This window comes from Pezoporus flaviventris, unplaced genomic scaffold (assembly GCF_033815535.1).
Source record: "Pezoporus flaviventris isolate CSIRO_AGI_PZ_B2104156 unplaced genomic scaffold, CSIRO_AGI_Pfla_v1 ptg000107l, whole genome shotgun sequence".
Classification (NCBI taxonomy): Eukaryota; Metazoa; Chordata; class Aves; order Psittaciformes; family Psittacidae; genus Pezoporus; species Pezoporus flaviventris.
The window spans coordinates 1506980-1534231 of NW_026892655.1; the positions used below are offsets into that span (position 1 = coordinate 1506980).

Sequence of the window (27252 nt, forward strand, 5' to 3'; positions counted from 1 at the left end):
AGGCTGGGGCTCTGCTGAGAGTTCCTCGCAGCGGCTCAGCCCCACGCCAGGCATCTCCGCGGCTCCAGCATGGGCTGCGAATCTCAGGGCTTGTGCATAAAGTGCAACTGGGAGCCTTTGTGAGTAGGAGAAACGTTTATTTGACTTCAAGTAAAGCTACAAACAAATACAAAAAGCTTATTGGCAAAGTACTAACAGGCAGCTAGACATGACAGATGCCATTTTTACACATAACATTGCATTCACTCTGCCCACTACAAACCGTCTATTAGTCACATCAGAAATATTTCTAGTATTTACAGACATTAGAGCACTCTATTGTTGGTCCGATTTTATACATAATTTTTTTCTTTTATAATAGTGAAGTTTACCCACGTCTAAGAGTACGTCTTGGAATTAGGCTGGGACTCGAAACCCTGGCCTGAAGTTTGAACTAAAACACAGACTGGACAATTTTAAGACAGATACAAGAGCTTTTGCCTTTTTTTTTTTTTCTCTTTTTTGCCTTTTTTTTTTTTTACATTTTTGTTTGGATTTTTTAGCTTATTTTTTTTTTCTGCCACTGTAGTGCAGGAACCCCCTTTTCTAGCTTAGGCAGAGAAGAACTCACCCAAAAGCAGTAAACTCAGGAAAGGGGGGGGGGGGTATAAAGAAAAGAAACCGAACAAATAAACAACCGTATCTGTTCTCGATTTATAAATAAGTTATAACATTTAAAGGGCTCACATAAAACATGCTAGCTTTCCAGAAAGCATCAAGAGAGCACGGACACAGACATTTAGAAGAACAAGAGCATGAGGAGCATCTGGAAATAAAATTTAATTATATATATAAAAAAAAAGGAAAAGATTTAAACCCCCAAATTTAATAACAAACAGAACACGACATGGACTCAGTCTGGGAGAACGGTACCATACGCGTTGGTTTAGAATATCAACAACATGCCGAAAGGAAGGTGCCTCACTGTACAGTACTCGGAAACTAAGATCTGCGCTTTATTTATTTATTTACGGATTTCTTTCTCGCCTCCTCTTCTTCCCTCGATATTCCTCCTCTAGACTTTATGGCTGAAAGGCGCTGCCCGCCGAGGCTAAGCTCATGCTTTTCAGTTTATTATCCTTCTTCCATTTCATCCTCCTGTTCTGGAACCAGATTTTGATCTGGCGCTCGGAGAGGCAGAGAGCGTGAGCGATCTCTATTCTCCTCCTGCGGGTGAGATATCTATTGAAGTGGAATTCCTTTTCCAACTCCAGGGTCTGGTAGCGAGTGTACGCTGTCCTCGCCCTCTTCCCGTCTGGTCCAGTCATGTCTGAATAACACGGACAACAGCGGGGTTGGGGTTTTGCTTTCTGCTAAGATTTTTGTTATCCTTAAGGCTATATAGATAGATGTATATATTGTAAAACCGAGGTAAAATACTCGCCTTCTTCGGGCAGCTTGGAATGCTGTTTATTCCCCAAATAACACCCCCCCCTCCCCTTTCTCGCACACCCCCAGACACGTGTAAACCCCCCCACCCTCGGCCCCTCCAGAACCGACATTCCCAACTCAGTGTTCATAATTTAACTGGAGAAGCGAGATTTTGCATCTTCCCTTCCCCCCCCCCCCCCCCCGCCCGGGTGTTTCTGGGTCTCTTTGCAGGGGGTTCAGGTTTAAGGCTCTTTTCTCCAGGAGAAAACCGGGCCAAGTGTGTGTGTGTAGTTGGGGGGGGGGGGGGGGGGGATGATGATGTCTCTCTGTTCTTCTGTATCTCCTCGCAATTTTGGTTTTGTCAAGAGCAGATTGTCAAGAATACACCCAGCAAAATAAGAGCAGGAAAGGACTGAGAGACCCATCTGTGCATATAATGCCATTTTAATGGTCAATTCTTTCCTTTCCTCTCCCCCCACCCCCAAGGAACACCCCCTTCCCTCAATTTTTAAATTACCTTCTCCCACCATCCACATAGAGCTACGAGCTGAAAATAAGCGCCCATTTCGCGGAGAGAATAGCGAAAGTAAAACAAAATCGCCCCCCCCCACACTCCTTAGAGGCGCCAGAGGCAGCTTTAAAGCAGCGATCAGAGCAAGAAATACAAAAGCAATAAATAGCTGCGTTTCTGATCAAAGCGCCTCCACGGAATAAAAGGAAGGGGAGAAAAAAGGGAGTGGGGGGGGGGGTGGGGGGAGGAGGAAAAGGGGAAAGGAAATTAAAAAACACACTAAAACACGAGAGAAAAGGAGAGGGGTGTGAGAAAATAAACAACGACAACGACAACGACGGAAAAAGAAGTAGCTGTACCATGGCTAATGTGAAGTTTCCTCATCCAAGGGAATATCTGAGGTGCCTGCCCTTCTGTTGCTGCGGTGGAGGTCGCGATGGGCTCTGCCTGTGCTCGGGGGATGCTGCTGCTTATTGGAGTGCCCTCGTCGGCTCCCGAGGACGCGCTGGTCTCGTCTAGTTCTGTGAAATTTGTGTTGGTGGTGCTGGCAGAAGGAGCTTGGTCGGAGGGGGACGGGGCGGGTTTGCCTCCATGGCTCTCGCTGTTGGAGCAGGGAAGGGAGTCGGGAGAAGATAAGGAGCAGCTAGACGCCTGTCTAAACCTGCTCTCCTGAGCTGGAGAAGGGAAACCGCGGGAGCTCTCCCCCACAGCCCCAAAGTGGCTGGAGGAGGCTGAGCGGTTGATGCTAAGGTCCATCCCATTGTAGTTGTAGCCATAAGAGCTGGAATGCATGGTGCTTGAATCTCTGTAAGAACCGTTCATGGAACTGCTGGTCCCATAATTTAGTAACTGATAGTCGGGGCCATTTGGGTAGCGCCCTGAGAACGAGTTTACAAAGTAAGAGCTCATTTGGGTTATTTTGGAGGGCTTGATTTGTGGCTCGTGGTCGTTATAACCCTGTGCTTGACGATTTATGATGTATTAATGAATTATAGCGATGCACTGTACTTCGTTTTTGCTATGTATGCGGCCAAATATGGGGGGGGGGGGGGAGGGTGGGGGGTGCGTTTGGGAATCACGTGCTTTTGTTGACCAGTCGTAAATTCTCACTGATGACCTCAAGAGGTAATTCATGCTCTATGGTTACAAATAATGACGATCGCGGAGTCGTTTAGGCCCGAGTCGGTGCGCGGCGCCCCGAATCCCCGTGCGCGCCGCTGCCGCTCTCGCCCCCCACCTTGGCGGAGCGCGCCACCTGCCGGCCGAGCGGGGCGCCGCGCCCAGGGGGGGCTGGAGGGGGGGGGACACCCCCGTACCCCCAAATTCACCCTCCGCTACACAGCCCCCTTCCTTCTGCAGTCATTTGCCTTCCTAAAAATCAACGCTGAGATGAAAGCGGGGAGGGGGGGTGGTGTTGTTTCGCCGCGGCTGGCGTGTCCGCGCTCCCCCCCGTGGGTCTTCTCGCCCGGCTCCTTTTCTTTATTAAACTCTTAATTTCTTCCTTTGTGACACCGTTGGGAAGTTCGGAGGCAGGGGGCGAGGTGCCTTGAGCACGGGGGGGTTCTCCTCTGTTAATATCTGCGGGGGGAAAGGGGGTACGGTGAAGCTGCGCTGGGGGTGCTCGGCTGCGTGGGGTTTTTTCGCGTGGTTATGGTCAGAAAAGTCGAGCGTTGCTGCACGCTGAGCGTGGACCAGGGATGCGATCGCACCTTAATTCTGGAGGGGGAAAAAGAAAAGAGGAAAAGGGGGAGAAATAAATGGAGGGAAAGGAGAAAAAGGGAACGTCCTGCCGGTGGAAGTGTTGACAACGTCGCTTTTGGGATATTCTCGTTCCTGAGCGTTTTGCTTCCTCTTTGAACACAGCATTGTGCTACGTGCTTTTTCCTTTCCATTTGTTAACCTGCAAGGAATATTGGGGAGCAAAAGCACCTTGAAACTGGTAAAATTGGGAAAAACGTTGTGAAAAAGCTGTGCTTTGTTAAGCATTGCTTCCTTTTTATTTTCCCCTTCTTCTCTTTTCTCTCTCTCCTTTCTTTCTTTCTCTTTCTTTCTTTCTTTCTTTCTTTCTCTTTCTTTCTTTCTTTCTTTCTTTCTTTCTTTCTTTCTTTCTTTCTTTCTTTCTTTCTTTCTTTCTTTCTTTCTTTCTTTCTTTCTTTCTTTCTTTCTTTCTTTCTTTCTTTCTTTCTTTCTTTCTTTCTTTCTTTCTTTCTTTCTTTCTTTCTTTCTTTTCTTTCTTTCTTTCTTTTTCTTTTTCTTCCCAAGGCAGTTTAGGAATTTCATATGCTTGTCTGCAACTCATTGGAAATTATGCGCCATATTGAAAGTGACATATAATTATAATAATTACGGGCAATGAAAAGCGTGGCAATAATAGTAAATGTCCTACAGCTGTGAAGCTTCTGCATGAATTGATTTTAAAAGTGAGTGACATTAAACCAGCTTGTGGCACGGGGGAATGCATTCATACATAGGTATTCCGTGTGGAGAGTGGGAAAGGGAATGGGAGCCCGGAGGTATCCTCGTTCCTCGCGTTTTCCCCTCGTGAAGCTGCAGAAAACGGTATCCGAAGCAGCCTGGGCTGGTAGCTTGTTTCCAGTCCTAACCCTCAGCAGAACAAGCACTTCCTTTCGTTTAATCCCCCAAACCCAGGAAAAGTTTGCTGTTTGCAGCAGGAGGTTCCTCCTTGGCCAGAGCAGGAGCGGTCCCCAGCCCTCCCACCCCCCCAGCACAGGAGAAGTCACTGGAAACGCTTTCCAGTTCAAATAAAAATCTGCTTTTCTAAAAAAAAGCTCTTCAGACTTAGTTTAGATTCTTTCCCACCTTATTTTCCCCTCTAAATGCAGGCTGTATTCCTGGAGCTGGGAAGCTACTCGTTTCGTAGGGCAAATCCCCTTGAAATCTGGACTTTTTTGCAATACACCTCACTTTGATTTGGGGATATGAAGTAAGGGACCAGATGTTTGAAAGATGCTAGGCAAATGTTAGGTATCTTTGGTAGATAAATGAGAGCATATTTTTGCCTGTTTCCTTGATTTATTATGTATATGGCGAGCGTTTCGTCATAACTCTTTGTACTGTAACAATAAAAAAGAGCGATACTAAAGCAGAATGTCAGCGAGGAAATACTATTGGTGAAAAGGGCTTCCATTTACGATTAGACAAAAAGAGGGAAAACCAGATTTATCTCTCCACTGTAACTTCCGTGTGCTTGGAGTTGCTTGTCCTTGCAGATTAGAAGACATTGTCAGGCAGAGAGCAGCAAGGCTTTCGTTACAGCTCTCTGCTCCTTAAGAATGGCAAGTTCCCTATGGAAAAGGGAAAGATAAGAAGAAGAGCAATAATAATAGTAATAATGACAGGGTGGTGTGCGTGAGCTCGAAGACCTTGTTTTATTAGAGAATTCCATGGTCATACCTAAGACAAACTTCAAACACAACACGTACAAAAATTAATAAAATAGAACTTTTTGCCATTGCTGTTGTTGCTTTTGCATCCTTTTAGGTAGTACTCATTCTTTCAGTAGATTTTCCTTAAAAAAAAATAATATATATATAAAAGAAACAACAACAACAAAAAAACCCAAACAAAAGCAAACCCAAAATCCTATAATAAAACTAATTCCGAAGACCCCAGGGCTTGATTAATTTACCAAAGGAGCAAAAAAATGAAATAAAAACCCAACTATGTCAACCGTGCAGGAAACATTTTTACAAAATTAAGACAATAAACACCCCAAATGACATATATTGCAGCACTTCCATTAAATACAAGAGTTAGCAGGTTACTAACAGTGACACCAAGGGTAGAAACACAGGTAGGAGTCCTTATTTTTTTTGTCTTTTCTCTTTCCTTTTCTTTCCCTCCTCCTCTCGCTCTCTTCACTTTCGTATTATTATTATTATTAGTTGGGGGGGTGGGGTGAGTGGGAGGCTTGGGAAGGAAGAAAAATCATTAAAAACGCATCTAGAAGCCTGATTTTTTTTTCCTTTTTTTTTTTCCCTGTTTTTTCTTGGATTCGCCGGAACACTGGGAACAGGAATCCATGGCATTGGTGGCCCAAACTTTCTAGCTGTGGCCGCTGCTCAGAGTGCTTGTCCCACCAATGTGCAGGTTCTCCCTGTCCTCGCAGCCAGCCCACACCCCCCTCATCCTCACGGCTCTCACACACTCCCTCCCTCCCTCTCTACTTCTTTAACGTGTTCTTGTTGCGTGTGGGGTTTTAAATACTACTTTCACTCCGCCGTTTTCTCCTCCTCCTCCTCCGCGCTCAGTTGCGAGGAGTTGAGCAATTTATTCTCTTTTTTCCACTTCATCCTGCGGTTCTGGAACCAGATTTTGATCTGCCGCTCCGTCAGGCAGAGGGAATGGGCGATCTCGATCCGCCGGCGCCGGGTCAGGTAGCGGTTGAAATGGAATTCCTTCTCCAGCTCCAGTGTTTGGTAGCGGGTGTAGGTCTGGCGGCCTCGGCGGCCGCTGGGCCCGAAGGAAGAACCTGTGACACCCGCAAAAATAAAAAGGAAACAAATAGGAAACAAATAGGGAAAAAATAGGGGGAGGGGAAGGGGGGGGAGGGGAAAATAAAAGAAATTAAAGGAAAAAAAGGGGGGGGGGGGAGTGGGGGAAAGCCCCGCGGTTTAGTGGAGCCGCGGAGACACCGGATAATTCTCTGGATTCTAAACTCCTCACCACGGCGGTATGCGGAGGGGTGTGTGCCCGCTCCCCTGCCCTCCAAAGGCTTTGGCCAACCCCAAAATCACCCCATGGGCCGGTGACCCCATCCGTGCGCGCAAGGGAGCTCCCCTGGCCGGGCCGCACCCGCGGAGGATCCGCAGCCGAGCTGTAGACAGGGATCGTGCTGCACTGGCCCGGCTGCAGGCAGGGCTGGGGAGACAGGGCAAGATCTATCTGATTCCGGGATGAAAAATCGCAAGGTGTTCTCTCCCCCCGCCCGCCCGCGCTGTTTTCCACCCTACCGGCAACTGTAATAGATCGGAGCATTTAAGCAATAATGAAGTGAATCGATCTGCCCAAACTCTGCATTAAAGAGGACACAACACTTTATGTCCCTGCGCTAATGGACGTCAATTTGGAACTTAAAAGGCAACAAATGCATCTAAACATGGGAAGGAGGGTGGTGAGGCTTTATTATCCCCCCCCTTCTTTTTTTTTTTTTTTTTCCTGATTGAGGAAACAGCACTTAAAGAAGTCATATATCACCAGGGGGTGGAAAAAAAATTCTCCCCAGGCAGACTTTTCATTATGTGTGAGTTTCATTAAAAATGTAGCCCTCTCCTTTCAAATATTTAAACACTTTGATATGATTTAAGTCCAGAGCGAGAAAGGGAGCTGCGTGGGGGTGTGGGTCCGTGTGTGTGTGTGTAAAGTCATCCAGATCTGATTTAGAAAAGATATCTCCCTGTGCGTGTGGAGGAAAGACAGAGACAAATCGCTGTAGCTGAGTGACACGCGAAGTGGAATGTGGGGGGAAATCAGAAAGGGGGGGGTGTTGGGGGAAACACAACATTGGGGTTTAAATGGGGGGGCAAACTTTTTAAGTGTGTATGGAGGGAAGTTCTGGGGGGGGATACTTGAGCGGTGGGAAGTTTTGGTGCGTGTCAGGAGCAAGTTGGAGCGTCTCGTGCCGCCTAACTTCCCCGCTGGAAGTTTGGACTCCAAAGTGAAGCTTATTCCTGCTTCCCTCGCGCGCTCTCTCTCTCTCCCTGGCGGTAACAAATAAGAAAGGGGGGGAGGAGATTGATGTATTTATTTCTGTAAAAGAGTAAACTCACTATTGCAAGAGTTCATCCGCTGCATCCAAGGGTAAACCGGGGCGGAACATTTTGGCTCCTCGCTCTCTCCGAAGGCGGCTTTGCCGTGCGCGCAGTCCGCCGTGCGCGGCTCGGGGCCGAGGGGCGCCTCGTCCAGCGCCGGGGGGGCACAGGCGGGGTCCTTCTCCCTGAAGAACCCTCCAGCCCCGTAGTCACAGGCGGAGCCGCGGCTGTAGGCTCCGTTGCTCTGCTGGTAGTAAGGGGAGGAGGTGTAGCCCTTCTCCTGAACGCCCGCGGCTCCATAGGTGGTGGGGTAGTGCCTCAGAGGGTCCGCGTAGCCCGAGGGATACAGCGGGATCTGTCCCAGGAAGGGCTCCTGCCCCGCCGCCAGACTCACCGGGAAGGTCGAGTTGACAAAATAAGAACTCATTGGAAGAAGGCTGCCGTCCTTTCCCGGCTTTATGATTTGTTGTGTTTTATAGTCCAAGTGGTTTAGCTATTAGTAGTATATCGGAGATTGGGTTTTAGCTGAAGGGAGATGGCGTGGTGCCAGCGAGGGACACAAGGAAATACAACCATCTGATCAGGGGCTGACCAATAGCAGGCGCCTGAGGTTGCAAAATAGCACCCATGAGGAGCTGAGATTGCACCAGGGACCCCAAGAACAAACCATCCACCCCTTTTTCCCTGCCTTTTAAACAACAGAAAAGCACCCCCTTAACCAAATATATAATATCTGCCGAAAGAAACATTCCCGGCGAGCTCCGAGCTCCATAAATAAATAAACGTGTCCGTCCCCCCCCCCATCTCCCCCCCGCTCCCCCGGAGCTCTGCGCGGGGGTGTGCGAGAGCTCGTCGCACGGATGGCGGTCTGTGCGCCTACATGTATTTACACACACAGAACAGACACAAATACTCGCTGCAAGTGGGGGGGGGGAAGTCAGTTATTCGCATTCGGAACACTTTAACCCCTAAGTGTTTGCAAATCGTCCTGACATGGCTGCTTACTTCGCTACAGTTACAGAAAAGAAGGAAGAAGGAAAAAAAAAGGGGAGGAAAAAAAGTTTTTTTGTGCGTGTGTATGAACTTTGCGAGGAGATCTCACCGGGCTGTTTAACTTAGATTTGCTATAGGAGAAGAAATCGGGTTTGACAACTTATTTCGGTTCCTGTATGTCTAATTACCAGGGATTAGCACTCCCCGTCCAAGGAAATCCGCTCTCGCTTGAAGCAGACCTTCCCTTTTTCATATATTGTATTTTTTACCTTTGTTTTTCTGCAAAAGCTCCGTACGCGAGAGATAAATGGAAAATCGAAGTATTTCCTTTATCCCTCGTTAAATCCCTATCCCCTCCGGAGTCCGGCACCGCATTGTGCCCTCTTGCGTTTTTTTGTTAATACCAAATCTATGCCCGACCTTTTATGGCTAAGAGGCAGCCCTGGGTTACGGTCCAAAGCTGAGTTTATTGATCGTTCCCGATCGAGATGGGGGGTTTAAGGAGAGCAAAGCTGGCGGTGCGGTGGGGCTGCTGCCTCGGAGGTGCGCACAGAACCCGCGGGTTTGCAGCCCCCTTTGAGCTCATTCCCGTCGCAAAAAAGCAGCCTTTTCTATTTCGCAAAGTTAAAAAGCTGGAAAGGACAATTCACAAAATCTCAAGCAATTCCCGGTCGCCCTAAAAGCTGCCCTTTGCTCTGGGCTGTGCCTCTCTCGGTTTTCCTCGACAGAGATGTGCTTTGCTCTACCTGGTGCATCCCCCCTTCAGATCCCTGTTTGCTCAAGGTAGACTTGGATCTCTGATCTCCGCCTTCCCTCTGTTCACACGGGAAAATCAGAGCCATCTCACAGGAAAAGATAAAAAATAATCAAAAATATCACCAAACGCCACCTAAATTAAAGCCAGGACTGTACCCCGATCATTCGCCTTTTATCAAGGATTCGTTTCCTGTCCGAATTTGTAGCCATCTGTCTTTGAGTCTTACATGCCGTGAAATGACCCGCCTTATAATACGCACTCCCCTGTACTTGAATGTGTGAATGTGTGCGCTCCAAATCTAGAATTACATATATTACATGGTGTCTGCAGAGCTGCCAATGCGGCTCTCACTGACGGAGCTCCAAGTATCTACCGAAGTGGTATCTTATTACGAGCTGATTTATTTTAAACATCATGTTTACAGCAGCAAAGCCAAGATTGTTTCATGCCACGGCTGCAATGAACATTTCGACTGAAACGTAATCCTTATAATTCAAGGAAATAACATGCAAAGGAAACAGTTTTCCATCCTCCACCCCCTTTGACTGATATCTCTTATATTTGTTCTTTCAGAGTTTCCCTTTGTGTATGGAATGGACCCAAACTTACGTAGATCTGCTTTATTGGTATGCAAGACAAACAAAAAGTGAGATTGAAAGGGAACGATGACTAGAGAAGAGGGGGAAAAGGCTGGGATGAGAGCCCGAAGTTAACTGCTGTGCAGGAGCCGAGCAGCTCCAACATTTGATTAGAGAGTTACGCAACATTTGTAGCTCTGAAACCTAGTGATGATCTGGCATCATCAGCTCTGCATGCAAATTTGGGGCTAAGCAATGGGATGCGCTGATAATCCAGTGCGTGAGTACATCTGTTGGAAATGTTTGCTCTCATATTTTCTCTTACTTCTCGGCATCGCTCTGCAAATACATCCCTGGAAACAGGGGGTTGGGGAAGAAAAACCAAACCCTCTCACACCCCCAGGTCCCAATCCTGCTCATCCGAGTGGCCTTGTGGCTGAAACGGGCTTTTTATGTAGTTTGTCAGTCGACATTTTAAAATGCACTAATTAAAGCTGGCCGCTTGCTAATTCCTTCTTGCTGACACCTTCGATGCGCTATAGATAGAAAAGAACAAGTCCTGCCTCTGAGAAGGATGGCTCTAAAGAGGGCTATTTGGGGAAGGAAAAGGAAAGAAGAAAACTTGGTTCTCAACGTCAAAAACAAAACAAAACAAACCCACCAACAAACCAACCAAATCGCCCAAAACAAAACAGAAATCAAACCCAAAACCTGTCATAGTTTGAATGTTCCTGAGGGTCAGGCCCGCGGTCTAATTGATTTGCCACCTCTAATACATATTAAATACGAGTAGAGGTCTTAAACCGCACTAAATCTCAGCGAATTGAGTGCTCAGCGCAGAGGTGGATTCCTATTCCCAATTCAATAGCTTCTAAAAAATGGAGTTTGAAGCTCTAAAACGTTGCGTTGTTGGTGTAGCTGTTGAGCAGACGCTCTCCCGCCGTCCCCGCTCAAGTCCGAAGGTAAATCCCAACCCGAATTTGCAAATCTATTTTCTTTGGACGCCTCCAGAGCCAGCACGAGGTGGGGGGGCGGTTGGGGTAGGCAGACACGGAGCAGCAGCGGCTGCAGAAAGGAGCTTGCACAGCAGCCCTGAAGTTAGACCCGTCTTGGGGGGGCACCGGTGGGCACGGTTTTGTTCAGTCTCTGGCCTCATCGCCTCAAAAACCAGCACAGGGTTTTTGCTAAGAAGGAGCAATAAAGCGGGGAAGTTGTGAGAGGCACCAGAAGGTGGTATAACACACTTAACTGCGCTGGGAAGCCGGCTTTCCCCTCCTGACAGACATCACTCATCTGGCAGGGCATAAATAAAGATAAAGAGAAGTATTTACAGTATGTACAACCCCAGCTCTCTGCCCAAGAAGGTCTCGCTTTTTGTCGCTTTGCTTTTCTGGCCAGAGAGAACGCCAATCCCACCAGGCAGAGCCAGGCAGATAGATGAGAGGATTAAAACAACACCCAAATATTTCAACATGCAAACAGAACAGAGCTTTGCTTGTGTGAAAGCTCAACCCGCCAGGAGCTTGGTAGAAAGTTCAGTGCAGTTGGTTCCAATAAAAAATGAAACTCGCTTTTTTTCATGTGGAGCTGGAATTCCCGATCCTTCTGAAGTGAGAACACAGCGGGGGTTTCCCTACCGAGGGACTTATTGCAGCCATAAAGTCAAGCCAACACCACGAAAACACTTGAAAACCCCCCTTGTTCCTGGAGTCAGACATAGAAAGCTATTGGCAGCAGAGAAACCTCTCTTGTAATGCTCATGTACACCCCAAAACACATCGGAAAAAAGCCCCGACAGAGCCGTGCAGAACTCCAGGGCTGGAGCAGTTAAAACAATGACCCTGAAGGTGTAAAAAAAATATAAAATACCCGCTTTTCCCGCACATAACCGCCTGAAACTTAATTTCCAGCAATTTAAGTTTAATTTACCTGACTTCCCGTGCAGTGCATAATAACCTGGTTAATGGCATCTTTGAAAAGAAGCAATAATAATCTGCCATTGTTCCATTATAGAGTGCAGCTAATTATTAACAACAACAAAAAAAAAAGGGGGAGTGGGGGGGTCGGGACTGAAGCGGAGGAGAGGGGCACTGGGGGACTCAAACCACATCCAACCCAAGCATTTCTGCCACAGCAAGTTCTGGGAAGTAGTAAGCCGAGGTGGAACATTAGGAAAGCAGGGAAAAGCAGAGGAAAAAGTGAGATGGATCATGTAATGTGAAAAGCGAATGCCGGGGGGTGCTGGGAGTTGCAGCATGGAACAAGTTAATCGTGGCTGTTGCTGGTCAGAAGAGAGAAACTTCACCCCGCCACCCCCCCCCCCCTTTCTTTTTTGCTCTCTTCTTTACCATAGTCCCTGGCATCTCACTTTCTTGGAGAAAATGTCTCTCGTCTGGACATAAACAGTTGCCAGGAAACTGTGTGGCAGGAGGAGAAAACGAGAGGGAGAAAGAGAGCGGGAGGAAGGGAGACAACGAGAAACCTTTGAACATAACAGGCAGGCATTGTCCCTTCAGCCCCCACGGGAGCCCAAGGGTGACTCCTTGGACCCAGCAGCCACCCCCAGGCCGTGCTCCTGACAGACCCCTCGGGGTGACCACTGGGAGCGAGAAATAATAAACGCTCCTTTTAGGATTAGCTAAAAACCCCGTTTTAAACCAGCCTCGCAGCCGTGTTTCACGCTCGGCCACCCGCCTTTCCCACTCGTGTGCATGCGGACACAGGAGAGGCCGCACATGTGTGAGCACACACGTGTTTGCACACGCGTGACACGGCTTCACACGCGCACCAGCAGAGGTTGGGGGCTGTACGGATCGACACGCGTGTTGGGATGCTCGTGGCTCACATGCGGGTGCACAGGAGCGGGGGCGACCTATGGCTCATGCCCAGCGCCTCTGGGCCCTACGCGGAACTGAGAGTCCGCGCTCGGTGCGGAACCGGGCACCGTGGAGGAGAAGCGAGTCCAGGAGTGGGACCGGAGGCTGCGGTCCCGGGGTGACGGGAATGCAGCCAGGGCAAGGCCCCCCCCCCCCGCCGGGACACCGGCTGCGGGAGCCCCCCGGGAGCCGCCGGCCGCCGCCGCCGACAGTAGATGGCAGCAGACGGCGGGGAATGGGCGAGCCCCGGCGGCAGCCCCGGGGGAGGGAGCGGCGGGGGGGGCTCCCCTCTACCGCTGTATTTTATCTTCCCTAATAAATAAGCATGGGAGGATTCCAGGAGGGGACCCGGCCGGGAGAAGCGCGGACACCCCCCATCCCTCCACCCCGGGGTGGTGGGGGGGGGGGTGCACAAGCATTTCTCGTTCATCCCGTGTTGAAATGGTTAAAAAAGACCTGCCCGCAGTGAGATGCGGGATTTCCACAAGTGGTTGACCACGCAGGATAGGGAAAAAATAGGTATAAAAGCGTTTTGGAGCAAGCTTCCTAAATTAAATGATTTTTGAATATATTTTTTCTTACGAATAGCGAAAGAAACAACCCCAAACAACGAACGTGAGGAGGCTTAGGAAAAGGGAGAACAGGCACTTTAACCGGTATTCATTTTTTTCCCCGTGATTTATGAAAAATGTAACAGGTTCGGGAAGAAATAGCTTTTAAAAATGACTTTCTGTTTATTATTTCCGCGGCTTGTGATCATTTACTCTTGTCCACACAATATTCAAGCACAGACAGTTTAGGGCGAGATAAATCGTCACGTCATAAAATGGTTTATGCTTAAGTAATGAATCTCTCCTTACTCAATCTCGCTTCACTTCCTCAGGCTCTTACATTATCTTATTTAAAAATCACCTCGTAACAGTAGCAATTAGTACAATAATTCAATCCCCCATGAAATCTCGCAAAAACAAGAAGATGAAACCCTCCACATTTAAAATCACAGGTATCCCAGACAAACCTTTTCCTAAACCCGAAGATAAGCGTTAGGGTATCACAGAGTGAGGGGAGATTTGCGCATTACCGGGTATGGAAAAGCACCGCCACGCCGTGGGGCTCAGACCCGAGCCAGTATTCCGGCCGGGAAAGCCGTAAAACCCCATTAACACCGCGGAACGCAATTAAATACATGGAGGTTTATTGCATCGCAACGTCAGCTTCATTTGGGAGTTTCACAAGGGGGGGGTGTGTGGAAATACAATGAGAGCGCTGCGCTCGGGGTTGGCTTCATTCTTATTACCTTTTTTTTTTCCCCTTTATTTTTTCCCTTTCTTCCTTTTTTTTTTTTCTTTTTTTTTTTCTTATTTGTTTTCTTTTTAACTAATTTCCAGAGCCTTATTTTCGAGGCCGCCGCGAGCTGCCCTCTCCGAAGAAACCACCCACATAATAATGACCCTGGAGAGCAACGCAAAACCCAACTGGCTTCCACACAAACTTCGCCAAATGACGGGGCTCGCCTGAGGAACAGGCGAACTGGCAAAAGCTTCTGCGAGGGGAGAAAAAATAAACCACCAGAACGACCCGCAAAGGGTTTGCTATTTTTTTAAAGGCAGTATCTAAAAGCCTCCACCACCAAGCTCCTGCAAAATCCTTCACTCCAAGTCTACTATCTCCAGGTGACCTTAAAGGCTTTATTTTTCCTTCTTATTCCGTTGTTTTATTTGTTCTTTTCTTCCTTATTTCCGTTCTTATTTTAATCCTCTGTTTCTTTCTCAATCTCTCTTCCCCCCCCCTTATTTCTTTCTATTTTCTTCCTCTATTTCTTCCCTTCATTCTCTCAATGTCTCTACCTTTTCCCCATCCCTTTTTCTCTCTCCCTTTCTTTCACCTTTACACTACGCTTTTCAAGGAAAATTGTCACACAGATTTCCACCATCCCTGATTTCTTAAAGTGCCTCCCTTTTTCATCACCCCACCCTTTTCTTTCTCCCCCACCCCTGGACAGAGAATATGTGGAATGGAATAGAAAAGGCAGCTTGACAAATGCATTTTCTCAAAGAAAATATTAAACGAAGAGAAGCGTATGATTCCCTTACCTTTTGACGTCCATTTCTGTGGCATAAGTAAAATAGGGAGGGAGAGGGAGACAGCGTTTGCTTATCTGTTAGCTGACAAATATTGTCCCAACCTGAGAGCCGTCGGTCGCCTCTCTGACTTGTGAGAGCTTCTTGCATTTCTGTCATTTGCATAGAAAATGGAGCAACTTCCCTCTTTGAAAAATGATAGCCTCCACTCGGTCCAGAACCTCCTCTGCCCCTCCATGGCTACCGAGATTCCAGATCAGCAGCAAATTAAGAGAGGAATTAAAAAATAATAATAATAATAATAAAAAATCAAAATAAAATGAATAACCAAAAATCCTACAACTCTTTTCCTACGTGCGTGCGGAGATGGGTGCCTGGGGGTGCGTGCGGGTGTGTGCAGGGCTGCTCCCCCCTCCCCGCTCCCCTCTTTTAGCCCTATCGAGCTTATACACAAAAGTAAAAAAATATAAAGAGGCGAGAGCCCTATAGAGGACACTGATCCGACCCAAGGTGCAGCGGACAGAAGAATGGTGCAATATAACCACATGGGAAATAATAAAAAGTTCATGTTCACGGTTAGCAGTCCACATGACCGGCTCTGGCCAATCCCAGAACCCAGCCACTCATAAAGTTCTATCACAAAGTTGTAAATTTTCATAAAACAACAAGGAATTTATTGCATTTCTTCATGACCGGTTTAACAGCAGCCTTTTTCTTAGCCGCCATCTTTTTTCTTTTAAACAAAAATAAAAGAATATAAAAGGGGGTTCAGGGATTTCCAACCCCCCCCTTTGGTTTGCATGGGGGGGGGTATGTGGAGGGCAATAATCGAAATGCTCTTCACACGTTAGGCTAGGAACAATGAGAGCCCCCCCCAGAATAAAGAGCTTGAGGCTGGCGTTGGTTTTTACATGGGGAAAGGCGCAGTAAAACAGTGGGGTTCGCTGGGATTTGGATGTCTTTTTTTTTTGCTTTCTTCCTTTTTTCTTGATGCGATTGGGATCGTTTCTGCTGAAAGGGGCAATTATCAGAATTTGGAGGGGGGGGAAGGGAGGCAAATAGAGGCAATGAAAGCGTGGCCTTCGGCTGGGGGGGTCGGGCCAGACACCCCCAAAGAGCCCCCGGAACCCCTTCCGAGCCCCCCGCAGCCCTTGTTATAGCAGGGTGCGTCTGTGTGCTCCGGTAAGGTGGGTCACCCCGCGGGAACCCCCTGCCCTGGCTTTAGCACATGGAACTGTGACTCCCTTTGCCTTATTTTCATGGAATTCTCCCCAGTTCCTACTCGCCCCCCCATCCCGCTCAGAGGTCGGTGTCAGGGGGGGCCACTGCAGTCCGGGAACCGGGGGGGGGGGGGGGGGAAGGGAGGGGGAATATCTGGGACTGCTTCTCCTTTTTTTCCCTTTTCTTCCCTTTTTTTCCTTTTTTTTTTAGTTTTTCTTTCCCTTCCCCATCCCCGCTCTGCACAGAGCGCTCCCGAAGAGGGATTGCACCAAGGGGTTTCACCAAGGAAAAACGGAAATTTCCCTCTATTTCCCTTCCTTTTCAGCGTGCAAACCCCGTAATAGCTGCTCCCCTTAATGACGGGCTTCCCATAATTAGTACATCCCGCGTAGACTGCGAGTTTGTGCTGGAGACGTGGGCGCGCAGATGCTTGACGTGGCGTCTTATTTGGGGTAAAACCTGCTAAAGGATGCGCTGCGCGCCTTCACTTTGGGCATGAGCATCGGTGGTTGTGGGTGGTGGAAGATGGGGCGGGGGGGACATGGAGAAGGTGCAAAAAGGCCCCGCTGGCTGCTTCCACCATGGGCTGCGATAGGTTTTTCCCCTTGTGCATCTTGCGCAATGCGTTTTATGAGTAAATTACGCGGAGCCTCCGAGGGAGGAATCCGCAGCTTTACTGGCAATGTAAATAAAGAGGCGGGAGGGGGAAAGGGAGGCGGAGGATGCGCCCCTGCGCAAGTGCTTAGGTTTACTCTCCTTTTGTTTTGCATTGTTGATTTTTCCTGCCTTTAATTGCTTTAATTTCTTTTATGCGCGCTTTGATGCTAAACACTATTTGGGGCTGATGAAAGAGTTCCAGTCCGCAGGAAAGTAATTGAAGGGCGGAGGGAGAACCGAGACAAAATAAAATCCTAAAGGCACGGCGAAATAGATAGAGTTTCTGCAAATTAGTTACGAGAAGAAGAAAATTAAAACCAGGAGCGGAAAGACCATTTGGGGTGATTCTGGCTTCTTTACGTTCGCCTTTTATGCCTTGTCTTCTTCAGTCACAGCGCCAGCGCAGTCACAGGGGCAGAATGGAGACCAATCCACCTTTAGAGCCCCGAATGTCAATTTTACATTACTGTATTCGCCAAATCTATTGGAAAGGTACTACAATTTTCCAAGGAGTGACTGTCCTAAAATAGGAGAGAAGTTTAGGATGATAGATCGGGGCATGTATTAATCTGAAAGGTTCTTTTAGTACATTTATTTGAGATGGGAAAAAGCAATTCTAAAAGCCCGTATGTTATTTTAAAGAAGAAATCAAGTAGGAACCTAACGCGGTTGTGGATTATTGGAGATTTCCTTTTTATTTCGAATAATAATAATCACAGACAAGGGTAAAAAAAAAAAGCAACTCGTCGCCATTAAATAATTTGCTACTTTGATATACAACATCTTAGGTAGCACAATATTAATTCATCTTCTTTTGTGTTTTTTGTTTTCGTAGAGACTTGAACAACGAAGAAATCCAGATAAAAATATACACAGAGGAAAGAGCATAGCAGGGAGAAAAGAACCGCGGAGGTTGCAGGGAGAAGGAGTAACCATCATTCCTATTATGTACAGGACTCTATATGCTAAGCAGAATTTGCATTCAGACTTTTCAGATCACGTTTTCTAAATTAAAGGTGCTAAACACGACCACGTTACTTCATACCGAAAATACACAGCGAAGTACAAACGGAGCTTTACCAATTACTTGGACTATAGGAAGACTCACATAGAAAAGTGTGTCTATTCTGACTCTAAAGCCACAGGAATAGGTAGATCATCATTCTATTGTACAAAAAAAAAAAAAAAGAGAAGACTTTAATATAGGTAGTATTTTTTTCAGTGTCATGAAACACAAAGTATCATTCCTAGGGTTTTTAATTACTTATGGACTTATCATTTATCTATTTTAATATATAGTCTTTTTTTTTCTATGTGTTTTCCCCCTCTTTCCTTCTCGCGTGGGTTTCCACGTTTCCTGCCTCCATCTCTTGCCCCTTTTCACTCTTCCTCATCGTCCTCCGCATCTGGTTTTTCCTGGCTGTTGGAGCCGGAGCAGGCAGTTTTATTTTCCTTTTTCCACTTCATGCGCCTGTTCTGGAACCAGATTTTGATCTGTCTCTCGGTGAGACACAGAGCATGGGCGATCTCGATGCGTCTCCTCCTCGTCAGGTACCGGTTGTAGTGGAATTCCTTCTCCAGCTCCAGGGTCTGATACCTGGTATAGGTCTGGCGGCCGCGTTTTCTGTCGGTGCCTGCGAAATAAATGGAGATTCGGATCAGATGGGGCGGCAGGGAGAGATGTTTTGTGGGCTTATGGTCTAGTTGCTCTCTCACTGCTGCCTTTGGGCCCCATGGAAGGACAGAGCCCTCGGAGGAACTGTGCAACCTGCGACATCCCTTCTTTGAATTTACGAGACCGATTCCTTCTGCTCGAGGCTTTCCCCTCCACGTTCTCAGGCCCCAAACCACCTCAGCTTTAATTCCCCTTCATCTCGGAAAAGCGAGCCGTGTTGTTTTTTTTTGGCGTGTCTCCGAACGAACAGCAAACTTCAGAAAGTTTCCTGCCCTCGCAGCACGGCTCAAACACTCAGCTCCTGCTTTAATTTTCATTTAAACACCACCGATTTTGGCTGGTTGGGGAATAAATATGGAACCGCAGCCGAGCAGAGCCACAGACGCATCTGCTACCTACACAAATCCAACTATTTGTCCTCTCTTAAAGCTGTCATCAGGGTGCCTGCTTGGAAGGTGTGTGATGATCTTAATTATTTCAGGGGATGTTTTGGGCCAGGCAGTGACTTCTGGGGCTGGAAGGGGAGCTGCTACCCCTCTTGCAGGGGGGTACATGGATGAGAAGAGCCTCAACACTCCCCCCACTCTTCCTCTCACCCCCAGCTGCCTGCAGCAGGGCTTGGAAAGGGCCCAGCTCCTAATTCTCCCTTCCACCAGACATTTCCTGCAGCCTGATTGGAAATAGTTCTACAATATGGTGTTTGTGATCCCAACTCTATGTTATATGCAAATGCTACATATCTCTCTAGTATAACATATTCCTTCCCCGAGCAGAGGTGATGGCGAACAGCAGCTCCCGGCCTCTTCTCCACACATTCCACTGGACTCCTCTTCTTCTTCCCTTCTTTTTTTGTTCTTTTTTTCCCACCCCTCTTTCTTTTTAAAAGAAGAAAAGATCCAGTCATTAAAAGGAGAGGGATAAAAAAAGGCAAAATAGCCAGGCTAGCTGTAAAGTAAAACTGTGCAGGTCGTGGAATGTGGGTTGTAAAATCCGCTGAGGGGAGAGCCATAAACTGCTGCTGAATAGGGATGACAACTCTATCTCTGCTCGCTGATGAAATTCCACAAGCGCGATCGCACAGTGGGCATGAGGCACGGGAGCGGGGGGGACGACGACCCCTCTTTTACGACCGAGGTCGAGTTTCTCTGGTTTTAGGCTCAGCAGATCCCAGAGTATCCCAGGTTTTTTGAGTGCAGGACCCCACGTTTACCCTGTTTCCTCTCCAGTGTTGACCCTCGCAGCGTCACAGACTAAACGGGGGTGAAGAAGGGGGGGGCTTCTTAAATCTAAAGCCAGATAAAAGCAGAGATGAAGTGTTTATGACCAGAAATATTTGGTCTTTGATAAACCCACTGTAAACTGCATGAATTATGGAGCAGGTAATGGAAAGAACTGACCACCAAATAAGTGTGAGGGTAACTCCTGCCTTTATAAGCTTCTGTACATTGGCTGCTTCGGTGTTTTCCTTTCCCTGGGCTTCGCGGGGAGCCTGGGCCCACAACCCCTCAGCCCAGGGTCACTAAGACCCGTTCCGAACGATGTCTGGCAGGGCAGAGACGAGGCGGGGACGGCTGAAGATTAGACTCTCGCCTTCCCATCTGCTCCCAGCTGGGACAGCAGCGCCTTCCACATCCCCCGCTTGGGATTGCACTCTTGTAAACATCATCACGCGTGCACAAGGACAGAAGCCGGGCTGCTCCGAGAGGGGGGGTCACCGTCAAGGGGGAACTCGGGGAGACCAAAGCGGAGACCGAGGAGGGAAACAGGGAGAGCCGGTGCCGCTCCCGTTCGAGGAGAAATGGATATTTATTAACCATTAATTGACATTAATACCCTGGGACGGAGCGCTCTGGGGACCGAGGGCAGCGGCTCCGAGACACAGCGTGTGCATCGTGTCTCTGCGTCGGGCCTCCCCCTCTCCGCTCTCGCGGAGCGCTGCGCGGCCTTCCGCGGGGCTGCGCTGCTCTGCTCACCGGCAGGGCCACACCAAGCCGCCCCGCGGTCCCACGGAACTTTGCACCGCACCCCTCCGCAATGAATTTTTTCAGGGTGTGACATAGCTAAACATGCTCTCTCCACTATATCCATGCGTCCATCCATCCATCCATCCACCCATCCATCCATCCAACCATCCATCCCTCCTCCTCCATCCGGATTCCGACCGGAGTGTCACGGTTTTGAGAGCGGGGCTTTTTAATCGCACCGGGAATGATGTGCTGCTGTTCCCGATGGAAACACGCTACGGTTAATTGGCGCTCCGGAGATATTGTGGCTGGGGGAGTGAGGGGAGGGACTGGCAAATGAAGGTTTTGCCAGACTAACAGAAACAAAAACAAGCTTGCAAGCGCCTCCCATAATAGTTTCTTTCAGGATCTACATCTACATGGGGGTATCACCATCTCTATCCCGTAAATAGAGAAGAAGGGGCTGGCCATTATTTCTGCAGCTCTGCCTGTCCCCTCTAAGACAAACTGCCTTTTGCATGGCACATACACAGCCCCAGCAACACCAATAAATATTTAAAGCTAAAAGGATGGCTTTATGGCACGAGGGGGGGTGGGGTGGGTGGTCGCTCTCCCCCTCTCTCTTTTGAAGATGCATTTTCAGTGAAACGTCATGAAGGAGTTGGGGACAATTCCCCCTCCCCCTCCTCCACCCCCCCCCCCCCCTCCGCACTCCCATCAAATAATTTACACTCCCTCCCTCCCCCCGGGCTCCTTTCTTTGGGGGGCTGGGGCTTACCTGTGCTCCTCATCCAGGGGTAGATCCGGAAGTTACTGTCGCTTTGCAAATCTGGAGTCCCTTTGGTCCGTTTTGCTGCAGTTCTGCTTGGAGGCATCTCCCGGGCACATCATGGAGAGGTTTTGCTCGAAAGGGGAACAGTGCATGTTGAAGGAGCCGGGCTCCAGGCCGTAACCGGAGGAATACATGCTGGGGAGCTGGGGGTGCACGGCGCTGCCGCTGGAGTACAGCCCGGGCATGGAGGCGGCGAAGGGAGGCGTGGATCCGGCCCCATAGCCCGTTCGCTGGGGTGTTGGAGGCGAAAGCGCAAGAAGTTTGCTCGGGAAAGACTCCGGATGGGAAAACCGAACTTGCGGCTTGATATTTAGAAAATAAAGCATTCGCATAATACAATGAACTCATAATTTGGCCGGGTGATTTGTAGGTCGGGACGTTTTAGTGTCGGTTTTACGAGGTACCGTGATATATTACGGAATTAGAGTCCAGATTTACACCAAAAGGAGCCTTTTTCCTCCCGGCCCGGTGACGCGCGGGCACGTGGCTCCGGCGGCGCCAATCGCCGCCCGCGCCCTCCTCGGGGGCAAAAAGCTGTAGAGCTGCTGGATTTATAAAATATGATAAATAATTGATGCGATATAAACCCCTCCAAGATCTATGCTGGAAGGGGTGAAATTGTGCTGGAGTCGATAAGCAACCTGTAATCAGTTTTCAGCTCAGAATCAGACCGAGGGAGAAAGAGAAAAGAGGGGGGGGGGGGGGTTAAAAGCACGTTGCTGATAAACCAGCGTCTCCCTCTCGGTCTCTCTCTGCTGGAGGAAAAGGAAGGGAGCTCTATTTATCCCTTTATTGATCCCGTCTAAAATTCCCTCCTTCGCACCATTTCCCCGGCTCCGAGGTACTTTTTCACAAGACTGTACATAATTCCCTCCCCCCACTGACCCTCTTCCCCCTCTTGCCCCCCCCCACCCCCCCAAAAAAAAAAAAAAAAAAAAAGACAAATGTCTCATTGATACCTAATAGTTTAATAGTTTCAGGGCTCTTTTTTTTCCCCAAATGCCATTCAGCTCTATCTGTAATCTATTCCAGTGCCACAGGCTTTGAGCTTCGTATCGAGCTGGCATTTGCTTTTCTTGTTGCGAAAAAGGAGTGTATACAGATCCCTTGTTCGGCGTGTCAGCGGTTCTGCGGGGCTCAGTTGCAGTTAGAAGTCAAACCTCACCAGCTGGCTGCTTTGATTTCTGCTGGAGAAGCAGGGAGAGCTTCCAAAATGTGGGGTTTTTTTCCTTTTTTCTTAGGGAGGGTTAGGCAGAAGGCAAAGCTTATACATGCAGGAGCAGCCACCAGACAATGGGGGCTGTGGACCAGGGGCTGATGCTGCTTCTCCTTTCCCAAGGTTATGTTTCAAGGCGGGGGGGGGGGGGGTGTGCGTCCCCGCGCTCCTCTGCTCCATGGCAGGGCAGCTCCAGGAGCAGAAAACAGCTCAACTGCGCGACTGACACGTCTGGTTTTTTATTGCAAGGAGCTGAGTGGGAGGAAGGGAAAGGAGGACCCGGAGCTGGGCTTCGTCTGGCAGGGCCTGGGGAGGGGGGAGACGGGGAAAGGAGGAAAGAGAAGGGAGGGGGGAAAAGCAGCAAAACAGCAGACGTTACCTTCAGGAAGGATTTCCACACAGCCTCCCAACCTGTCACCACCCAGGAGCTCTGCTGGGAAGCACAACAAGAGCAGGAGCCGCCGCCGCTGCGCGCCCCTCCCCGCGGCGCCCGGCCGCAGCCCGGCCGCAGCCCGGCCCCGCGCAGCCCCGGCCAGGGCAAAGCAGCCTTTGATGGCCGGGCTGCAGCTCCCACACAATTGACTTTTATTTCCTTTCTATCAAAGTGGTCCTGGAGGAAATGGAGCAGGGTAAAAGAATGATGTCACGGGATTCTCGCTTGTAAACTTTATTGTAACTTTCTTCCGCCGCTTCCAGGTTTAGACAATAGAACAAAGTGATGAAAGAACAACAAAATATATCATTAGTTCCCCCAATAAAGTAATTCACGTATACAGTATACATTCTTTTTCACAGTTAACCTAAAGATCACTTTACAACTTGCTTCACTGTGCGCATGCTAACTAAAGGAGAGAAAAAACGCTTTTTTTCTTGTATTTTTTTCTTTTTTTTCCTTTTTTCCTTTTTTTGAAGAGACATTTAAAAAGTGTGAAAAAAAAAAAGAAAAAGAAAATGCCGAACCAAGGCAAGGAACAGAAGCAGGGAAAGCAAAGAGAGAAGGAGAGATAACTATAGCATAAATAGGCAGTTTCATGTTGTTGGGATGTTTGTCTCAATAGCTACCTCCAGTACATACAGATAAACCACAAGAAAAGAGGTGGAAATTCAACAAAAATCAAAGAAAAAAGTGCACAAATGTAATTTCACGTAACTCCTATAGCATTGAAAGCTAGGTTAACCAACCCACCCCCCCGGACAGAAGAGAGAGACAGAGAGAAAGACAGAGAGAGAGAGAAGATTTCACAGTCATGTTTTACATAAGCTATTGCGTTACACTACCACTAGTTAATAACTGGCAAAAGGCAGGAGAGACCTCCCGACCACTTTTGCATACTGTTCATTGTATCAAAGGATAATCAGGGAAGTGGTGCTTACAGCTATATTGTTTTACAGCAATAAAAGGTTTCTTTTTTTTTCTTTTTTCTTTTTTTTTTTTCCCCTTTCTCTTTTCTATGCATTGTTGGTTTTTTTCCCACCCCTTCCTTACATTAACTGCCATTAACGTGGGGCTCGAGGGCTCCGCCACCCCAGCAGCGCTTGCCTTTCAGTCCTTAAAAATCCTTTTATTTCTTGTCCGCCTTCTGTGCTTCCCCTTCCTCGTCCACCTCCTGGGCCCTTTCCATTTTCTGTTTTTCCAGTTCTTCCTGCTCGCATTTGCTGCTGGGAAACTTGTCTTTGTTGTTTTCCTTTTTCCATTTCATCCTCCTGTTCTGGAACCAGATTTTGACCTGCCTTTCTGTCAATCCCAGGGCATGCGAGACCTCGATCCTCCGTTTGCGGGTCAGGTAGGGATTAAATAGAAATTCCTTCTCCAGTTCCAGGGTCTGGTAGCGGCTGTAGGTTTGCCTCCCCCTCCTCCGTCCAGCGGCTGCTGGGGAATTGCAAAGGTTGGGTGGAAGAGGGGAAGAAGAGAAGGAGGTTGAAAGATACATAAACCAGGCTCGGGAATAAGCACACACAGGCTCACACCCGCTCGCACACGCTCACACACACTCACACACGCAGGCACGGGAGGGGGAGGAAGAAAGGCCTGGCAGGAGCGAAGGCAGGAAGCGGAGAGGGAGAGGGAAAGGCTCCCGTAGAATATTATACAAGGGAAGATGCTTCTAAAGGAAAAGGGGTGATGGTGGCACGGAAGGGGGGGTCACCCACCAGCCCACTCCGGGCAGCTTAGCTGAAGCCTGCACTTGCACACTTATTATTACCCCCACCATCGCCACCAGCACAGCAACAACAACAACAGAAGGCTCCGGCTCTTTGGGATGCCGCAAAGAGAGAAAAAAAAAAAGAGCTGCAGCCCGGGGAGAAGCAGCAGCACCATCGAAATCCCAAACCAAACGCAAAACAAAAATGAAGGGGCTTTTTAAGGCTATAAAAGTGCCATAAACTTTAAGGACGCTTCCTTCCACAGAAAGCCAGGCGCGCTCAGCCCCCAGAAGAAAAGGTCTCCTTCAGGGTAATTAAACTATAAAGCAATTTACAAGTGCAAAAGTTTACCCCCATAAAGCAGTAAAATACAGTCACTGGGGAAGAAAAAGGGAGCGAGAGAAAGCGAGCAAGCGAGAGGGGCAGCGAGAAAGCGCGGGGGGCAGCTCTCCGGGCTCGGGAAATGCCTCCTCGGTTCCTTCCCACCTCGCCTCACCTTGCGGGCGCATCCAGGGGAAGAGCTGGGTCGGAGAAGGGCTCTGCTCCGAGCTCTCCGCCTCCTCTCCGAGGCCGCTGGCAGCGAGCTTGCAGTCCGTGTACTGCACCAAGTCCGAGTCCTGGGCGCTGAAGAGGCTCTGCCTTTGCAAGGGGTCGTAGCCATAGAAGTTGCCGGGGTCCCCATGGCACGCCACGGCGCAGGGATTCTGTTGGTAAGGGGAGCTGGAGAGTGAGGATGCTCCGTGGTAGAACTCCTGGATTTGGGTCGGGTGCTGGAAGGTGCCCCCCGTGCTGGGTCCGTACACCACTGTGGGTCTGCCCCCCAGATCCTGAGCGAACCCGCAGTCATAGTAGTTGGGACGTAAGGAGTCCCCGGTTTTGTATTTGGAGAAGAGTGAGTTGACAAAATAAGAGCTCATTTTAATTGAAATAAGAATATTTGTCTGGAGGAGGAAGAAAATTTCACCAAAAAAAAAAAAAAAAGGAAAAAAAAAAAAAAAGAAGCCAACCAAACCCAGAGCTCGGGAATCTATTAGGAAAAAAAGAACGCGCTAAGATGCAAAGCAACGACAGTTTGTGATTTCCAGGAATATAAAAGGAGGATATAATCAAAACTCTAAGCCTGCATGATATTGAATTCCTTCCTCCCCCCCCACCCCTAAAAAAAAAAAAAGTCGCCACTTAAAGAGTTCTCGCTTTACATTTCCAAGAAGAGATGCCAGTTCATAAACAGTTTTCAGTGATTTACTTCAGCGCAAATGAGTTGTTTCATATTTTGCAGTGTCTTTTCATGATCATTTGCATCTATTACCAAAACCTCATCCTATTGGCTTCTCCTTACTCCACACGGACTCTGCACCGCATGATTGTGAAAGGAAGAGTGTGAGAGAATAAAGAAGGAAAAGCGAGCGAGGGGGAGCGAGAGGGAGAGGGAGCGAGAGAGGGAGCGGAGGGGAAGGGGAAGGAGGTGGGGTGAATATACGGATTAAATATGTTTAACTACCTCCATTAATGAGATATCGCTCGCCTCACAACAAATCACATACCTAGGCCACCCAAAAGATTGATTTTTGGGGAGTGTTGGAAAATTAAAGAGTAGCGCTCGCAGTCGTTAATTTCGAAATTTTAACGAGGCAGTTTTAGCCTTTTTAAATGTCAGGGTCGCTTTGGAAAACTGTAAAAGAACACGATTTAATTGCTACCAGTTTTAAAAGGTCCTATAAATGTAATTGGTATTTTAATACAAGTTATCAAATCATACAGCTTCTTACCCTAAACATATTTTAAAACAAACGAGGTAGTCATATTTAACATTTTAATGATCAATTTCCTTATTATTGATAAAGGTTTAACTATCACATGAAGGGAATTGCATTTGTAATAGCCCCAAAAAAGGCTGTAAACTGTTTAACAAACTATAAAACGCCATAAAGCCGGGGATGTTGTTGTTGTTTATACCGCACTACATAAAAGCCGTTAGGATTTTACGAGTTCGTTCTTCCACTGCTATAAACCAGAGGTTTCGATTGGACCCGTCCGCGTTGCAGCGAGATGTTGAGGTGTCAATATTGAATTCAAATGATCAGAGTTTCCCATGTATAAGGTTGACTTTCCGCCTTTCTCCCCCCCCCTTTTCCTCCAGGATTTGGCCAAGATGCGACTGGGGGCGATTGGGACTGGAACTGTCGTGTCGCTTATCGCACCCCGACCAGAACCTGTCTGGTCAGTAGCTGATGGCTGTTCCCTACCTCAACCCCTCCCCAAGAACTTCCATTTTATTTATTTAATTATTTGTTTCATGATACCCCCAATGAAAACTGGGAGGAGGGGATTGAGGGGGGGAGTGTGGGTGAGAGGCTTTCTATTTTATTGGCATTTGGTAACAACGGAGCAAACTTACCCCTAAGATGCCAACGTTGCAATTTTCCACCATCTAAACACACAGGGGGTAGATTTTGAAATTCATTTATCGCAGTCAGCAAATATTACTGAGACGTATTTCAGCTAATAACGACACAACCCCCCAGCCCAGCGCTGCCCCAGCCTCTCACTATCCCAGCTCTATTT

The 27252-nt window shown here is 48.3% G+C and overlaps 5 protein-coding genes and 2 long non-coding RNA genes across 11 annotated transcripts in view; 3 read left to right on the forward strand and 4 right to left on the reverse strand.

The window, feature by feature from the left end:
- LOC133281671 (uncharacterized) overlaps positions 1–15273 on the forward strand; it is a 29235-nt gene extending 13962 nt beyond the window's left edge. Inside the window, exons 3-4 of one of the 2 annotated variants that reach the window (XR_009747568.1) lie at positions 10016–10068; positions 12374–15273. This is a non-coding gene — a long non-coding RNA (uncharacterized LOC133281671). The remainder of the gene's footprint in view (positions 1–10015; positions 10069–12373) is intronic. The other variant, XR_009747567.1, reaches the window with a different exon arrangement.
- ATP5MC1 (ATP synthase membrane subunit c locus 1) overlaps positions 1–27252 on the forward strand; it is a 254377-nt gene that overhangs the window by 136221 nt on the left and 90904 nt on the right. The gene's annotated exons all lie outside the window — the stretch shown is intronic.
- Positions 117–3203, reverse strand: HOXB5 (homeobox B5). Its single transcript, XM_061477443.1, has 2 exons — positions 2281–3203; positions 117–1309 (listed from the first exon to the last, which is right to left on the reverse strand). The coding sequence occupies exons 1-2, from the start codon at positions 2828–2830 to the stop codon at positions 1062–1064; spliced, it is 798 nt and encodes a 265-aa protein (XP_061333427.1). The 5' UTR covers positions 2831–3203; the 3' UTR covers positions 117–1061.
- On the reverse strand, positions 5288–15129 carry HOXB6 (homeobox B6). 2 transcript variants are annotated; one of them, XM_061477448.1, is made up of 3 exons: positions 14990–15129; positions 7711–8297; positions 5288–6413 (listed from the first exon to the last, which is right to left on the reverse strand). In XM_061477448.1, exons 2-3 carry the CDS (start codon positions 8117–8119, stop codon positions 6154–6156), a joined length of 669 nt encoding a protein of 222 aa, XP_061333432.1. In that variant the 5' UTR covers positions 8120–8297; positions 14990–15129; the 3' UTR covers positions 5288–6153. The 2 variants fall into 2 exon arrangements, with proteins under 2 accessions (XP_061333432.1, XP_061333430.1); XM_061477446.1 differs by lacking the exon at positions 14990–15129 and having other exon boundaries at positions 7711–10684.
- LOC133281673 (uncharacterized) lies at positions 16435–17884 on the forward strand. 2 transcript variants are annotated; one of them, XR_009747571.1, is made up of 2 exons: positions 16435–16650; positions 17691–17884. It is a non-coding gene; the product is annotated as an uncharacterized LOC133281673 (long non-coding RNA). The 2 variants fall into 2 exon arrangements; XR_009747570.1 differs by lacking the exon at positions 16435–16650 and adding an exon at positions 16702–17347.
- Positions 17525–23128, reverse strand: HOXB7 (homeobox B7). Its single transcript, XM_061477449.1, is given in 6 exon segments — positions 17525–18489; positions 21273–21324; positions 21326–21562; positions 21564–22081; positions 22286–22513; positions 22922–23128. Coding segments are annotated over 4 exon segments (654 nt in total). The 5' UTR covers positions 21675–22081; positions 22286–22513; positions 22922–23128; the 3' UTR covers positions 17525–18235.
- On the reverse strand, positions 23194–27252 carry HOXB8 (homeobox B8). 2 transcript variants are annotated; one of them, XM_061477445.1, is made up of 2 exons: positions 25184–27252; positions 23194–24409 (listed from the first exon to the last, which is right to left on the reverse strand). In XM_061477445.1, exons 1-2 carry the CDS (start codon positions 25602–25604, stop codon positions 24105–24107), a joined length of 726 nt encoding a protein of 241 aa, XP_061333429.1. In that variant the 5' UTR covers positions 25605–27252; the 3' UTR covers positions 23194–24104. The 2 variants fall into 2 exon arrangements, with proteins under 2 accessions (XP_061333429.1, XP_061333428.1); XM_061477444.1 differs by having other exon boundaries at positions 23194–24412.